Consider the following 18391-nt stretch of genomic DNA (forward strand, 5'->3'; position numbering starts at 1 on the left):
AAATTGTTATTTCTCTACATGCATTAGAAATGACAGAAACCTCTGCGTGAAGGCCTTACATGCAAAATTTATCAAGTAAGTTCTGTGCTGACAATGAGAGTGAATCCATTAACATAAGATATTAGGTTAGTGTATTATTTGCTTCTTTTTAAAAAAAATGTAGTCAGAGCAAGAAGCACCCATATCTTATGGAAATATATCTTAGATTGAAGGAAGGGTGTACTAAGAAGAGGATTTTTATATTTTGCTTTTGTTCCATTTCAAAAATGAATATGAGATCTTTGAATTAACTCAGCTGGTTGGTTTTTGTGCTCCTTGTTAAGAGAGTCAGTTAAGAGCGAGAAGCTAGATTGTTGCAATGACCTTTTATTAACCTTTTTTTTTATTATAAGTCCACACAAAATACAGAAAGAGGAGAAGCAGCAGACTAATAAATTGACAAGGTGTGCATTCTCTCTGACTCGATCACATTCTTAGTCCGAGTGTCCTAACAGTGAACACTCGCTAACTCGGCTCTTTTGATACACTAAATTACCCTCCTGGTTGCGGGCAAAGCAATGGGCGGTTAACAGGACAGGTCACCTCTCTTTTTTTTCAGTTCACCTAATTAACATTCCAGTGTAGGACAGCATAGCTGTACTCCACTTCTAACACAGACATGCACAGACACAGCAAAGCCCCATCCTTCTCCGCCTCCATAAACACGGGCTCAGGTTGATGAGCTGTGAGGGGTCACAGCTCATCAGCAGTCCGGGAAGCCATGCTGGCTGCTCACTCTGTCTCATACGCCACTGATGCCTTCAGCAGCAGGGCACAGAGTTCAAGAAATAGTCAGTAATTGAAAACGTTATGTGAGGACCCTGAAAATCTTGGTATTTAGCAAAATAAATATCAGTTACATTGTTTTGTAGTCTAGGTATGATAACTTCTAAAGTGAGTTTTCAGCAAGGTTATGCAGTTTTACCGATGTTAAGCCACAAAGGCAAAATATCAGCCTACCGAACTGATATTCAGGGACCAACTTGGTAGTCAGATTAACTGGGCTAGATACTGCACACTCTGCAAAATATACACTCTATTTCACTATATATAAATAAATGAACTTGAACTTGAAAAAGGATTGCTGACAGCACATGCCTCTCCCTGGCATGCTTTATTACAATTTCAGACTAGGCATATGGTTGCAGTGTCATGTCGTGTGAATGAGATGATGAAACGGAGGTCAAGGAGGGAGCGCATAACCTGTCAGGAGCTAAACCACAAATTTACAGCCTCCTCATCTTGGAGTCAGACGTGTTCCAAGAAAGCACAGTACAACTGTCTGGCCGTTCATTTTATCGTCTGTATCGACGATGAGTGACAGCATTGGACCCCCCAAAATGTTGTAATCATTACGATCTACACACTCATCTGTGGTTGCAGTGGCCCAGTCACTTTCTCATTCTCCTGTTCCTTTTCTTTTCTTGATCTCATTTTCTCCATCCAAAATTATCCCGGGCCACGACACGAGCTGAGAATAGGAGCTCAAGCCCCCATATTGAGCCCCTTAAAGACCACAGCTGGAGCTGGCTCAAAGCGAGACAGGGGTAGAGGGAGGCCTGGATGATGAATGTTATCGCCACCATCACCTGCTCCCTGTAAAGCAATTTGTTATGGAGTTGTCACTGTAAAATAGCCTGTCCTGTGGTAAAGAAAGACAGGGTTACATGTAATGAGGATCATAGTATGGCCCTAAGGCCAGGTATGACATAACTGAAGGACAAACAGCTGGCCTATATGTTTGTCTATGACATAGGACGAGAAGAGAAAATGTGCAGTAATAGACGAGCCAGAGATTTTAAGCCTTCATTACTAAATTATTATTGTAAAGAATGCAATGTTATATCAGTAAAATTTATAATTACATACTTATACAATGATAAATAGTACTTTTAAGAAAAAACTTGGTAAATTCCCAGCTGAAAAACAGTTTGCATTCACATGTAAAACACACTATTACATTTCCTCTCTGTGCTGTGGTATTTTTAGGCAGCAGCATTGTTATTGACCTTTACTTACATCCCTAAATAACACCCTGGATTTGCACTGATTAAAATGACTTCACACACTCATACACATGACATCTTGGTCTGCCTACCTGCTGGATACACAAGACACTGATTTACTCACCTAAGTCGAAGGGATACAAGCCAGAAATGTCCTTGAGGTGGGTCAGATGTTTCCACATTACCCAGCTGATATTGGATCAGGACTGCTGGTATGAGCTGAACTACAAACATGCGCTCCAGAGGAATTACAAAGGGAGTTTCAAATGCTTGTACCAAAAAAGAACATTTTATTCTCCCACTGGGTTGCATGGCACAGAGGAAACTTTAGTAATTTATTAATCATTTTTCAGCAGAAGGGAATTATACTGAGCACTATGCCAAATTTTGGATAAACCGCAGAATACTGCAGGACGTGACAGTTCTAAAAATTGTTCAAGATCGACAATAAATCTACTTTTATTCACGTGGAGCTCAAATTAATAAAGAAGGAAATTTTTATTCTACATGTTCAGTTGTAACTGGAGGGAACTCTTGCAGCATCTGGGCTTTCAGTGTCTAAACGTATACTGGTGCATCTTTCATCCATGTGTACGCCTCTTACATGACCTTTGTTGTAAAAAAAAAAAAAGGAGACGGGGAGGCAGAAGAGATATTTATCTGTGATTACTAAGAGAAACAAAAAGAATCAAAAATGACAAACATGAGGGAAGCCAAACAGTTCAACAATCAAATGTGTTCCTCTTCACAGGGAAGGCGTAGGTGGCCACAAACACACAGGCCACACGCTTTCAATACAAAGACACTCTAGCACTGGGGTTTTACTCTCCATCACCTTAAGTATTTCCAGGCCTAATTGCTGAGTGGAGTCAACTTTTAGCAGTTTGATTCAGTTTTATTTATACAGCACTAATTCGCAATAACAGTCACTTCAAGGCCCATTATATTGCAACATAGTGACCCTACAATATTAGAGAGAAAACAGCAACAATCAGATGATCCCGACTGAGCAAGCATTTGGATATAGTGGAAAAGACGAACAGAAGAAAACGCAAAATACACACAAACAGCAAAAGCACTGCTTGGGTGGTTCAGATCAGGTTTGGTGTAGATTGCAAGCTTGATGTCTTCTCTTATATGTATATATTATACACATACATGCATACAGTTTATTAAAACATATGCATAGGAGTGGCTTCGTGCAACGTACAGTAAACAAACAAAACAGAAGAATAAGAGCAAAATCTGGACCGGATCAGTATTGTGTAATCATCCTTTGCCTTTTACCTTATGAGTTCATACCTTTGCATGCATCTATTGGATTCTCTATTTGGGGAACTCTCTCCTCTGTTCTATAGATGCTGTTAAAGGTTATATTTACTGTAAAGCCAGATTTGCAAAGAGTTTTGCTGAACGTAATAAACAAACTGGCCACTTAATGACAAGTTTAATTTTGGACTGAAACTTCTGCATGTCAGCGATTGTAAATCTGTTTAAACATGTGTTCCTTTGCCAGGGACCACACAACCTAAAATCTTAAAAAAGATGAGACCAGTTACATTAGAGGAGCAGATGCAATGAGCCCTGGGAAGGATTATGTATTTCTGATCATGTGTAAACGCTTACACACTTGCATCATTACTGAGATCTGATTTTTCCAAACTAAACTTTCTCTCATATGACAGAAAGAGAAAACAGAGACAACCTTCTTACCGACCTTTTAATTAAATGAGCTAACGAACTGTGATGCAGGTGTAAATTAAAGAGTGGATTAATTGATTTGCCGGGAGAAGTCAGGCAGAACCTCCTTTCCTTCTGTCTGCAGATCTGCATACCGGTCTCTGTAATTTTTTGACAAAGGGCATTGGTGTGGTGAGAAGGGAGGGAGGGGAGGCGCAGACAGCTGACGCACTGAAGAGGAAAGCGCAGCGTTTCGGTGCGCATCTTCATTATCGGCAAGTGGGATGAAAGGTGAGCAGCGCCTGTCCCATCCACGCAGACACTTTTCCTATGTCAGGATCTGATTCGAGTGGCTTTTATCAGTTACGAAACTGATCATCGGCATTGGATTTTATAGTTTGCAACTTCTCACAGATTTAGTGAAGCCAGATTCGGAGCGCAACAGCTGAGGAGAAGACGTGAATCTACGCAAGATTGTCTGAAACGAAGGACTCATCCCGCTCACTTAAGTGCAATGTCCAAAGCTTATGGATGTAATGCTAGAAAATCAAGGCTGCATTATGACAGCGAATAACTGAGGGGTCTCAAAAGCACTTTTCCTCTTTCCTAACTTTTATTTCCACCAGATGATGGAGGACGCGCAGGCGTCAAGGACTTTCACGCCTTATTGCACAGCCAATACATGAAAAGAAGAAACATGATGACATCTACGGGCTTGTCGGAGAAAGCAATGAGGATCAGAAATGGGGCAGGAAACCACCATCACTCCAAACCCATCTCTAAAATATACTTCATCTTTATTTTGCTCCTGCTCATATTCACACCGATAGTGGATTCATCGTGGTGGTAAGTTTCACCACTGAGAGGAATTTGATGGTTCGTCCGATTGGTTGGTGTCACATACCAATCGAATATAAAGTACGACTTACAACAACGACAACAAGGGCAAAATTTCACCCAGAAAATATAGATAACGATTAGTTTTAATTAATTAAGTTTGCAGTTGAAAAAGTTATCTTACAGTGGATTTTATTGTTTAACCCTATGTATCCTTGTCCTTGGAGCTGTTACAGATTTAAAGATGAGAAATCCGTCTGTTTATATGTAATTTACACCTGCTTACTTCTCAGATTTTCTAGTAAAAGATCTACTTTGCTCACATGAACATCCACATCCATAAACGAAAAGAGCAGGCTGTGTATCCAAAGTTCATGAAGATTAATGATGTTGATGTGTGTGTTTGGGTGTGTGTGTATGGGGGGAAGGGGGCGTCTCCCCTATCCATCTATTTTGCCCAGAGTACACGGCAGGTGCAGGCGTTGGTGCATGAATAAATGCCCCTTGATGATTTCTCTTGAGGTTTTCAAGACCTAAAACATGCTGGAGACCCCCCACCCCCAGTCTCTCTCACCTGACATTGTTGTTCTCATATTTCAGGTGACACTTAACAGAAAACCTATTAAATGACTTTACATTTAACTAGCCAAGGGAAACCCCCCATTTTAAGATCTTACCCTACACTTCATAACAGTTAAGATCTAATTTATGAATTTATTTAAAGCTAAAACGCACCCATTGTAAATAATGCTATGTCTGGTAATTTCCCAAGAGAGCCGAAAGCACATATCATCCAATTTGCTCTTGAGTTTCCCTTTCAGGCAAATTCAGAGTAAACTGTGAATAAATCGTTGAGAAATTCCAAAGAAAAACGTAATTGATTCCTGCTTTTTTTAAAAAATCTTCCTTTGAATTGTTTAGGCCTATTTTTAACTATTGTAATAATTTATATAAGCACTGTGCGCCTTGCTGCACTTCTCTCTTCTTCTGTGTGTGTCCTCTTGGAGAGTCAGGGGTCCTTTGGCACAGCTGGTTTGTACAACACACAGTAAACACAAGCAGTGCTTCTGTTCTGCTATACTGCTCAGGCAGATAGTTGCATCTAGAATGGGACTGGGACAGCCATAAGAGGAGTGGAAACTACCTGCTATATCTGTTTCTGTCTCAGTGGCCAGGCAACACAAATGCGGCTGCGATTAGGGACTATAATGATATCCGGATGGAGAATAGAGTGTGTAGGCTTATAGATGGACTGGGGGGGGGGGGGGGGGGGGGAGTGCTCATTTGTACTGTAGATGACGGCCATGTCCTGTTGATAAGAGAACCCCCAGAGTCACAATGCAATCAGCATGTGATCACCCTTCTTAAGAGTTGTTAGAAAGTTGGGGATTATTTGAAGAAAGCAGGAAGCAAATGCATTTCACTGAACGAGAGGAATGTAATAATCTCTTCAACATCCTGAATATCTTAGTCTTAAGAAGACAATGGGGATGAATGTGAAGAAAAGTAGGAACAGTATCAATAATTTAGATTCATCGAAAAACATTTTACACGGGGAGAAAAGTAGTAATAGTAAAGTTAACTGGCACAGAAGACAGAAAAAGAAAAACAGTTTGTCCTCTCTTTGTCTGAAGGCAATACAATCCACTTAGCAGCTTTACTATAGCTTACTTGATGTTTAATGTTCCATAAAACAAACCAAAGAACTGCTTTTGTCCTGGGGCAGTCTCGTGGTTTGCTTAGATACAACTTTGCAAAACTAAGACATGCTGCCTTGTCTTTTTAGAGAAGAGCCTTTCTCCTGGCAACTTTTCCAAACAAGCCATAATTTACTTGCTTTATTATTATTTATTTATCTGTAATTTCTTTGAGTATTGCACATGACATTGTGTTAACACAAACCTGAATGCTTCAGACCACACCTGCTAGGAGCACCTGGCTGTTTAATCTTTTAAATTTGTCAGTTTGTTAAATTTATGCTGGTAATTGTTTTCTTTTCTTTTTTATCTATTTCTTTTGCTAGTTTAAAATTCTCCATTAGTGGGAGAGCCTTTCCTATTTTTACACTAGCCACATTTGGGAATATTAAAACATTTTTTTTAAATATATAATGAATATTTTCTACCATACTGCTGTACCTCACTGAATGGCAACTGAATTAAATGTTGCTCAGGGGTTGCTCCTAGACTGCAGGCTGCACTTGAGAACCCTGTGATTACAAAGAAGGAGCACTGAGTACAGATGTCTGATAGTTAAAGGGCTTTTTTTAACATGAAAGCAGCAGTGATCAGTAGCAAGCTCCTTTGAGTCCATAGAATTTAATGAGCTCTTAAATGTTGGTTACCCATAATATAACCCAAAGATTTTTTGGGGGACCCTCTATATCTGGTAAACACTGGAATCTTCTTCACTCAGAGTTCCCAATTTCCCAATTTTTTACACATTTGATTAGAAATGTGAATTGTTTGAAGATGTAGTCAGACCAGATTTCACGCTGACAGCTTACATGTGTTGGCATTTAAAACAAGTGGCACACCAAAGGCCATGTAGGGTGGGCTTCACCCCATTACCCTAAATGCAGCAAACATACGTCTCTGTTATTTGTACTATTTCCACTATTTGTATATTTCTTGAAAATCAGATTGGACCTTAACCTCTTGCAAATCAGCTAGCTCAGCTAGCTACACAATTTTTTCTGTTTTTGTCTCGATGAAAACAGGAAGGCAAATTTGAAAGTAAACTCACTGGAAAAAGAAATCCTGGCACACAGTCTAGTGACAGCTGCAGGTGCACTACCACAGAGTGCGCTTTCAGTGGAATTGTCCTTGAATTTACCAACACTGTGTTCGATGGATCTGTGCGCAGGTACATCGGAGCTCTGGGTGCGCGGGTGATATGCGACAACATTCCCGGTCTTGTGAACAAGCAACGGCAGCTCTGCCAGCGGCACCCAGACCTGATGCAGTCCATCAGCGAGGGAGCCAAAGAGTGGATCAAAGAGTGCCAACATCAGTTCAGACACCACCGCTGGAACTGCAGCACGCTGGACCGGGACCACACTGTTTTTGGCAGGGTGATGCTCCGAAGTGAGTCTGAACATACATGGCTAAGGCTTCTATCTGTGTGGTTCTTTGTGCGTGACAGTGGTTGTTTATATCAGTGACACTCAAGTTAATCATCCTCATAAATGTCTCCTCTGTTATCAGATAAGCAGGGAATTAATAGGTGTCTTATTAAATCAACTTTACCCCGGAATGCAAACAGAAAGAGAAATTGTTGTGGGTTTTTTACCTTCTCAGGAATGAAGGAACATTGGGAAAGTGGATGTTCTCTGAAAACAAGTAGCAGATTGAGAGATCCACACTGGTGATGTATAAACAGTAATAGGAGATGTAAATATTTGGGTAGATGTTTCTGGCAGCCAGACAAAGCTTTACTCCCTGACATCTCGCCTGTGTTCTGCTTCATTGCGTGAGCAGGAATGAGAACAGGAGGAGGGTGGGACAGCCAGACCAAATAACCTCCAAAATCTCCTCTCATCTAAAATGAAAACACTGCTCAATGACTTAGAAAGCTGCCATCTGTGCAAATTAATAGGTGAAAGGAGAGTCGGCTGGTCTAATGTTATAGCTGACATGCTGCTACCACTGTCTGGACCATCCACCATAGATGGACTGATCTTGGTATGCCTACCTTGTAGAATTTGCAGAGAGATGACTGCTTTACTCACCAATAACACATGGCTCTGGGCACTAGAAGAACAGCTGAGAAAAACAAGTGCTATGACAACTTTTGAATAATGTCACATGTCAGATATAGGCAACATTAGGTCTCTCTTTACCAACAGTCGTAAGTTACTTCTTTAAATGATTGCAATTGCAACGCTCCCTTCCCCGTCTATCCAGGCAGCAGAGAGGCAGCATTTGTGTACGCCATCTCTTCAGCAGGAGTGGTCTACGCCATTACCAGGGCCTGCAGTCAGGGGGAAATGAAGATCTGCACCTGTGACAGTCAAAAACGAGGGCAAGACAGTGACGACAAAGGCAATTTTGACTGGGGCGGATGCAGCGACAACATCAACTATGGCATAAAATTTGCCAAAGCTTTCGTCGACGCCCGTGAGAGGATGGTGAAAGATGCTCGAGCCCTGATGAATCTGCACAACAACCGATGCGGTCGGATGGTCAGTGGAAACGTTTTTTATATTAATGTTTAAGCTTTATCTCTTAATGGAATTGTAAATTTAGACATATTTAGGAAGTAACAATGAAAACAACAGGCTTTTCAGGAACATTTTCAGGGGACGCTTTTATTGTTGTTTTTGTTAAACGTAACATTGACCTACAAATTTATTCAAACATAAAAAGGCACCCAACTCAAGCGATGAACCCTTTTTGTGTCTGCACACAAGAGATAGCTTAACAAAGACCCAATGAAAAAAAAAAAAGTAGAAATAAAAACCAAAAAAAGACGTGTCACAAAACCTGAGAGATACACATGGCCCTTCAACTCATCCGTCTTCTGTGAGTCATAGATTGGTCTCTCCAAGCTTAAAGTTGGTCATAATAAACATCGACTCTTAAAATCATTAGAAATTCTTTTTTGCCTAAAGATGTCTTCAACTACTAGGCTAGTTGACTTACTTGACTAGGAAGTAAATCTCTTAAGACTAAGAATCTGTTTATTGAGAATATTCCGCATTATCCCAGCATCTATTGATGATCCAGCATAATGCATATTAATATGATAACTCCATATGAGGGTCCCATAGCATTAAATTCTGCACTGTTCAAGTTATTGACATGGCTTTTTCAGTAAAGACGTCTCTGAAGGATAATGACGTAAAAGCTGTTACATTAAGAATATTTAGCTAACCGTTATGCTAGGAGAGCTTATTACACCTACATCTTCTCTTGTACAACATTGTTGGCTTGACACTGTGTCACCTTTGATCTCTGCTCCAGGCAGTGAAGCGCTTTATGAAGCTGGAGTGCAAGTGTCACGGGGTCAGTGGTTCCTGTTCTCTCAGAACCTGTTGGCTGGCTATGTCTGACTTCAGGCGAACTGGAGACTATCTTCGCAAGAAGTACAACACAGCCGTCGAGGTAACCATGAACCAAGATGGGACAGGATTTATTGTGGCTGACAAGGACTTTAAGGGAAGCACCAAGAATGAGTTAGTCTTTGTTGAGAACTCTCCAGATTACTGTCTCATGGACCGTGCAGCAGGTGAGACACACAAATAAGCTACAAAAATAAAACCCCTTGCTTTATATTGTGTACATCCACAGTCCTCAGTCAGAACAGCTTTGACTAGTTGAGGGATGGACAAGAGATCTCTGAGGGTGTTCATTGGTATTTGGCACCAGCATGTTGGCAGCAGATCATTTGGGTCCTGCAATTGCAGCAGGTGGGGGTTTCCGTGGATCTACTCTTCCCAGCATATTCAACAGATGTTCGATTACACTGTGGTGTCTGGAGGCCTGGTCAACACCCTGAGCTTTTTTCCAACACCAGCAGCTTTTGTAGTGTAGTGGGAAACACTGTCCTGCTGAAGGAGGCCACTGTCTTTGGGAAAACAACGTTTAGGCAGGTGATATGTGCCACTAGTGAGACTAGTGAAGTTTAAAAGAAGGGTTTTTATTATTATTATTGGCCAATGCTGATAATTCTTAAATAACTTGCTTGTGCTAACCTGCTAATTCTGTTTTTAACATGTCAAACTTTAGTAAAGTGCCACTGTTACACAAGAGTAATATTATTATGACAATCATTTATTATTACAGTAAAGAAATTGCCTTAAGGAGGGTCCTTTTAACTTCTGAGGAGTAGCATATTGATATGTTGTGTTTGTGGAAAACATCAGCAACTCACATTCTGAGATTCAGTGAAGTCCTTTTGAAGTTGTGCTTAAACAGTTTAATCATTTTTGTGTAAAATACTGTTATTATTATTTAATTTAAAATCATGAGTATGTTGTTATGGGATGGGGCAAATAGGACCGACTGCTTAACAAAATCTATGAGAATCAGAGACTCATTGACTGCAGGCTTGCATTCCTTCACAGCTTAAAGTTCAGTGATTTGACCTTTAACATCTCCTTTAATACCTAATGTTTGCTTTGCCTTGTTAGGCTCATCTCTTTCCTAAAGTCCAGCTCCTTCAGTAGAGCGTGAAGAACTTTGCTAACTCACTGTTAATATGTTAGGGACGATGGCATGTGCAGGGGACACGTTGGTTCTAACTTAACAGATTCTGTCACTCCTACCTGCGGTTAGCTTGGCCGCACTTTGACAACTGAGATGCAATGAAGGTGTGTTTGCTCAAAGGAAAAGCTGCCTTTCCTTGTTAAAAGGTGATCTTAAAAAGTAGCCGATGACCCTCCTCACCACTAATCTTCATTGTATAGGAATTCACAGCCTAAGGATACATGCAGGCTTATTTTTCAAATCTTTCCTTTGGTCAGCATTAAGCTCCACTCCCTAGAGCCTGAGGGGAAGATCTCCTCTTATCCTTTGTTCTCTAGACTTCTGGGATGCTTTGTTAATGGACCTGGCACCTGATCTTAGGCTTGGATTTTACACCTGAGTACATGAACACAATTGCATTTAGGTCTGAGACTATTCTGTTGGGAAGCTTATAGCCTGCTGAAGAGTGAGGGAAAGTGATATTTTGCTTTGGCAAAACAGTTTCAGTTTTCAGCATCAACATGAACATTGCCAATAATAACTTCTGCCAGCTTTCACTCCTGGGCATCCACGTAATCATGGAAAATTTTCAAAATGCTATTAAGCTGAGTTGGATGGCACAGTGCAGTGGATCTGTGTCTACCCCAGCTTCCTTCTGAGCACTGAGACATGCCTCTTAGGTTAAATTGGGATTCTAAATGGGTTTTAGGTGTGAACGCACAGGAGATAAAACACTTAGGTATATTGAAAAAAGTGCTCTATGGATACATGCGAAAAGGTGAATGTAGCTTATGGTGGAAAGACATTTGAGCGGTCAGTCAGACAGGAAACCCAGTATAGTTACTGGATGTGCACAATTAAAGTTCTATATTATGCCTACTTTAAAATAAGAAGCAACTTCTAATCAAGGAGCTGTACTTATCAGTGATTTAATAATGAAAGCACACAGAGGTATCACCCCTCTCTGTAGCTCTACAGGACACATCTTTGTTTCATGTTGATCAGCATCATTTCTGTCAGCAGCAGGTATTTCTGTTCCCTTAAATCTAATTGAATCTGCTGCATATTATCAGTCCAAATCAATTGTTTTTTCTAAAACAAAAAATAAAAGAGTCCCTGACCTTTAAAACTTTAACATATTACAGAAGTGTCATGAAATCCACTGCTTGTGTTAAGTTAAATTTTATATTAGCTGTTTAATATATGTAAACAAAAGTATCATACGTATAACAAACATTTGATTTCTTTCATCCTAACCTGTATTTCTTATAGTGATAACTATTTATTTTAATAGTCTGGCAGGGCATGCACAGATGGCTGTATTCTAATAAACTAACCCTTTTCCTGTCAGTTGCAGTACCAATATTCTTTGTATGCCAAAACAACATCTCTGGTCCTTTATTCTCATTATAGGCTCCTTGGGCACAGCAGGCAGAGTGTGCAACAAGTCCTCAAGAGGCATAGATGGCTGTGAAGTCATGTGCTGTGGGCGTGGCTACGACACCATGCGAGTCAAACGTGTCACTAAGTGTGAGTGCAAGTTCAAGTGGTGCTGCGCTGTGGAGTGCAAAGACTGTGAAAACGTAGTGGACGTTCACACCTGCAAACCCCACAAGCGACCCGACTGGCTGGACGTAACCTAGGAAGGAGAGCGGACAAATCAAACGTGCACCTGACTCATTAGCCTGTGCACTAATGACTCCATTCTAGTTGGGATCTTTTAACTATAATACCTCTGGCTTTTGATGCTTTTATACTTCACAAACATTTGTTAGGTGATAGTAAACTGGAAATTAGAACCAGTTACTGATCATGTGCTGCTTTAAAAAGTGTTTTAAAAAATAATGTGCGGAGCGTTTTTGAATCAGACTTTGAAACTTTGATGCAAAATGGCTTAATATTATATTCTGTTGTAAATGTACCCTTGGTTGAGGCAGATATATGAGCTACTGCCTGCTTCTTGTTTTATAGTATGTAAAAACTGTGTGCACATAAGAGATGAAAGAGATAATCACAGTAGTACTTTGTCTGCCGATCGCTCCTTCAAGGTTGCCTTGTACACCTCTGGACTGATTCCCATTCTATTAGAACACTCCCTTTTAGTGCACTCACACTCCACAGTGGCAAAACAGTGACCTTTAAATTTTTTAGTTAATTTTATGAAAAAAGATCCAAGTTGTTTAGAACCAAATCTAATGGGTAGGGTGAGTGGTCCAGATGTTACAGCAGACCTCTGCACATGATTACTTGGAAACTGGTGTTAGCCTGTGGTTTTTGCTTTTCCAAAACTTCCAAAACTTTTTTGATCCCACCGTGCACCCGAAACCACTGCTGCTAATTTGTGCAGCTATCACACTAAATAAATATAGCGCTTTCCAAGAGGTCTTTCTTAATTAAAGCCAGGTAATCACATTGTAAGGTCAAAGGAGCCACAAACAGAAGAGCAAGCAAAGACTTATCATTTACAGTGACAGCTCACTTTTTATACAAGGATTGTGGACACACCAACACATCAAAATAGCCTCACAAATTTTGGTCTGTTGTTTGAAAGATACTTGTACAGTATGCTAATATTTGACTGTAACAGATCTAACAAATCATTCAGCTTCATGGAAAAAAATTGTAATTTCTACCTCCGGTTCTTTGTTTTTGCTTCCATTACTACTGTGAACTTTAAACAAATTCCATAGGCCATGCTAATGCAGACAAGTGCACAGTAAAAAGAGAAATACAAAGCTTCTTTATTTTGGACGTAGTGACCCTCCAAAATTGTAAATTGCAGTGTCATACAACTGCATTATAATGAATACAAACTATTAAACCGGCCTTCCTGATATGTCACTGGAGCTGCAAATATTTTCAAAACTCAATATTAGTTTCCAGACTGATTTATCTTAAATAGAGCTTTTGTTTAACATTTGCCTTATCCTTATTACAAAGGCCAAAACAGCATATTTGTTCAGCCATCATATTGTGACAGAACATATTTATAATGCAATCTTATGCAACTGTGCTTTCAGTTCTTTGTGGACACACTCACTGGCTCTGGCCGGTTTTTAAGAAGTGAATTATTTCATGAAACAAAGCCAAGCCATTGCAAAAAGAGCACTGAAGTAGCTACAGACCTTGCATTTGGCTTTCTAACATCTGGCAGTGCAGCCAGACATAGTGTTAAGCCATTGGAGACACAACCCTCAGAGGAGTTTATAGATCTAAATGAATCTGACAACAAGCTGTGAAATGCTAAGAGTCAACAAATTGTTTCAACTCCACGTAATGAGAGGCACAGCCAAAATAAAGTGCTTTGGACAACAGCAAATGACACCAAGTCAAAAGTTAATTGCAAGCAAGAAAAAAAAACAGAAAAAAGCCAGTTTTGAATGTAAATGAAGAGTAATTTAGCTGTTTTTGAAAGATAAGAGGAAAACTGTTTCAGATTGTGGGCTCAGGCCTGGACCTGTGCTGTTCTGTTCATACTTTTAATTCCCAAGTTCTTTATAAGTTTTAACATGCTATATTCAATCCTACATCTGTAACCACAGGAGTTTCACTGATTTGGATTTATGGAGCGCCAGTGTCATAATTATGAGTTCATTTGGTTCTGTTCGGTCTACTATTAAAAGATGTCAACTTCCAGATGTTTTTCTTTTTCTTTTTTTTAATTCCAGGCAGAAAAACAGTAATAATAATCTTCTCAATTAAGCCTAAGGGCCTATAACCCACATGTATATATTTGGGTTTTAGGTATTCCCCTGGTCTCCTATTACAGTTATCATTACCTTAGCTATGGCGTGGACGGGATAAAAACAATGCAAATGACCAGTTTGGTTTTTTTTTTAAAGTTCATTGTTCAGTGTTAGACAAATATTTTTTTATTAGCATAACAAGACTGATGGTAGTCTTAGATAGCGTGATAAAAAGAATCACAAAATATCTTTAAATTGAAATATAACAATTTATTTAGTTTTTTTTTTTAAGTAATTTCTTGATCGACCAACTATTAAGCTGTATAAACAAAGAAATTTCTATTAATATATTGTTGATCTTCAAATTAGTCATAGTATCTGTGCTACTTTGTCCTCCAGTGTGGGTCACCCAGTTGAAGTCTGTAAAAATAAAAGGAGTGGCATTGCAGGCATTCACTGCCATCGCAGTGATATCAAATGGTTTAACAACATTTCAGAGCTAAAATGGTCTCAGGGGACAGTGTGGTCCACATGGATGCTTCACATTCATGGGAAGCAGAAGAAAGAAATTCCATAATCCGTACTCACAAACTGTAATGACTCAAGAACAATTTATTGCTATGCCACTTTTAAACCAAACATGTTTATTTTAGCCTTGCTTGACAAGTACTCCAGTCTAAGTCGTTGCACTCCGATCACATATACATCTGTGACTTGCCTATAGTAATATGAGAAACATGCTGATACGCATGCATGCTGAAACCGTTGCACTGTAGAGCGCTTTGGAAATGAAAATTATTTTTTAAATGAAATGTCCCAACAGTTTCAGTGTTGTTCTTGGAAAAGAAGATCACCCTTATGACCCCATCAGGAGTAATTAAGGGTTTTATGTGGACATGAAATTGGACTCGACTGTAGCTGCTATAGTTTATTACTTGCCAAGTGATATCTTACAGATTTGTTACTGGTAAAAGGAGTAAAATTTAGATATAAATCAAAATGTATGCATGTAAAGGCCAAGGAACAGACTCTTTAAAACACTTAGCCTTATTTCAAGTATCTACTTCACCACCAAATCTATAGTAACAAGCAAAAAACCAAACATTTCAGATTTTAGTGCCATTTTCAAGAAAACTTGAGTTGGGCAGCAGCTGTTACTGCAGCAGGAAGAGCCTGTGAATATTTTATAGCTGATGTGACACTTTTTTCCTCACAAAATACAATTTATCTTTTGGAACGAGTAAATCCACCATTAACCTGAATCAGCATTCACGATGCAAACAGTGCAAACAATGTCATCTTACATCCCAATCATACACTGCAGGCCATGGATAAATTGTTGAGGAGGTGCAGGAGGAGTATAAGCAGCAGTAAAGATTTAGGGTGAGGACATTCACATTCAATATGTGTGACAAAACCAGGTTTGCAATAAGACAAGTTTACTCTTGTAAAGCAAATAACATTAAACTAGTCTGATTTAAGTGTTATCTTTAGACCTCAGCATGCATTGCCATGTCAATTTCAGCATCGCCAGCAACCAATAATTAGCAAACAGCAAAAAAGCTGCGCTACTCTTAAGCAAATAACCATAGCAATACACATGAAAACAGTCAGTGGTTACTTATTTTGCCAATCAAAGAGACATAACCCGAAGGGTAAAGAAGGAACGGGATTACATGCTATTCGTCCAAGTGAAATTTTGAAAGATACGTATGTTAGGAAACACAGCAGTGCACTTACATTGGCTGAAGAAGTCCTCAGGAAACATCCCTTCCAGTTTTAACTGAATTCTGATATGGAACGCCAGGACTAAGGCCAGTCGATGAAACTGATAAATATCAGTTACTGCGGCAACATAGGATCAGATAGATTGAGCTAACAGTCAAATCATGTAATAAAAATCTAGATCACAGTTGTTTTCAGCAGAGCAAACCAGTGTGAAGTGTGACAGATGAAGTATATACTGTAATCAGTTATAGTCTATCACACGTGAGTGACAGGTTATGTCAAATGCAATGGACACGTTAGAATATTGGACCAATAGAACTGTTAGCGCTGTGCCATGTTGCTTATATAAACGCACTGGGTGGTCATGATGAAATATGCAAAACACCTCATAATGTCAGAATTTATAAGTTACAAAACCACATTTCACTTGGTGCTTTTTTGGAAAGGGTCGATGTGAACACAGTGAAACAGACCCATGGACAGACAAAACACATAAACTGTTGTGAGCAGTATGTTCTTTCACTCCCAGAAGCAGATTTTCAAGAGTCTTCAGTCCAACACATACTGTATGCAGCCTTCAGGGACATGCTTGGACTTGGCACAGATCCCACTCCACAAGAGTTTGTTCATTTATCATGCCGGTGACCTTACTAGATTGATAGTGGGGTATTAAAAACTCTTATTTAGTGGGTCAACTGTTTAAGGTATGCACTAAGGTCATGCATCACCACCATAAATGTATTCATTAAACAGTTTTCCACATGGATTTACCCCCCTCATTCAAGTTTTTAATTTTGTACTAACCGTACCGACTGTGGTCATAAATGTAAATGTTTCAACACAAATGCATTTTCCTTTTTTCTTTCTTACATATTTTTCCTGTCATCTTGACCTTGAATGGCTCTGCCACGAAGGTCCGTGAGCAATTCAAGTTTCGACATGCAGCATGAAACCACACTCTGGCACTCTGAGCAAACACTTGAGGTCCAGTCAACAGTCCTCAACAGACTTATTCATTACTGCTGCAAACCACTTAAGCGCGAGTGTATGGAGTATGATTATGGCATCAAAGGTTCAGCAGGAACATGCCACATTAAAGCATCTGCTGATGGTGGCAGAGTAGTATAATCATAATGCTGCGCAAAATGGCTCTTGGCTAAATATAGCAGTAGCTGGATGCCAGAGTAAGTGTCTTTCAATAAGACACTAGAGATTTAAAAAGATGGAGGAAAATGACATCAGCTGTGCAAAGGACCGCATTTATGTCTCATTTGATCAGCTAAGCCATTGGCCGTGCCTCTGTAAGCCGTTTTCAACAAATCATCAAAAAATAAAGCTTGCTTATAGAAAACACCGACTTTGCCTTGAACAGGGTAAATCTGGGGCCTTTTGCAACAAACTCAAATCAGAAATATGACAAAAGCACAGAAAGGTCAATGAAAGACTAATTTATTTTGTTTTGCTTTCAAACTCATCCACGCGTAGTTACAGTTGTTCACAGATCCTCCTGTCTTCAGCATACTGTTAAATTTCAGCTGCACACTAAAGATCCTTTGTGTGTCACACATTTAAATAGACAAATACTTAAGATCAAGGTAAAACACAGAATGCAGTCTAAGTAGTCAGAGTTTGGAGTAGGTCTGAATGATGTGTTTGTGTGTTCCCTTGCATAATAACCAGCATGCCCTTTTTTTGCTTTTGTTTTTCATTGTTATACTGATTCCATATAACATTTCTATAAAAATGACCCTTTAAGCATTTTTTCCCAAACTGAGTCTATCATACTGCAGGTGTAATAAATACCAAACAGGCTTTTAATCACTACACAGTAGTTTAGCTATGTAATGATCTAAAAGGCACTTTTTAAAATTATTATAACATTTTCTTTCACGTAAGGTGGAAAGCTGTCACCGTGATGTCAGGATATCTGAGAAAAAACTGATACCTGAGATTTAAGAAAATTATTTAAGCAAATTTGTGGTTTTTAAAACTTTCTATATTACCTGTATACGTTTTCTATGAATTAAAAACAGGTACATTTGTTTCCTGTTGTTATGTTTCAATAAGATCTTTCAATGTATAGCTCTAATAGAGCATATTTAATTTAATACAAAATAACAACCTTTCACAGAAGAAAACATTAGCTTAATTATACCAATTCAGACAGTCATCAAAATTTTAGTAAAATAAGGAAAAGGAAATTCTGCCCACTCTAAATGCATATCAG

General features: G+C 39.2%; 1 protein-coding gene across 2 annotated transcripts; it reads left to right on the top strand.

The window, feature by feature from the left end:
- Nucleotides 1-4267: 4267 nt before the first annotated feature.
- On the top strand, nucleotides 4268-14386 carry LOC113021955 (protein Wnt-2b-A-like). Of its 2 annotated transcripts, none has more exons than XM_026166860.2 (5): nucleotides 4268-4571; nucleotides 7428-7648; nucleotides 8468-8745; nucleotides 9527-9791; nucleotides 12164-14386. In XM_026166860.2, exons 1-5 carry the CDS (start codon nucleotides 4408-4410, stop codon nucleotides 12391-12393), a joined length of 1158 nt encoding a protein of 385 aa, XP_026022645.1. In that variant the 5' UTR covers nucleotides 4268-4407; the 3' UTR covers nucleotides 12394-14386. The 2 variants fall into 2 exon arrangements, with proteins under 2 accessions (XP_026022645.1, XP_080157720.1); XM_080301594.1 differs by having other exon boundaries at nucleotides 9527-9667; nucleotides 12164-12355.
- The last annotated feature ends 4005 nt before the right edge of the window (nucleotides 14387-18391 follow it).

This window comes from Astatotilapia calliptera, chromosome 5 (assembly GCF_964374335.1).
Source record: "Astatotilapia calliptera chromosome 5, fAstCal68.1, whole genome shotgun sequence".
Taxonomy (NCBI): domain Eukaryota; kingdom Metazoa; phylum Chordata; class Actinopteri; order Cichliformes; family Cichlidae; genus Astatotilapia; species Astatotilapia calliptera.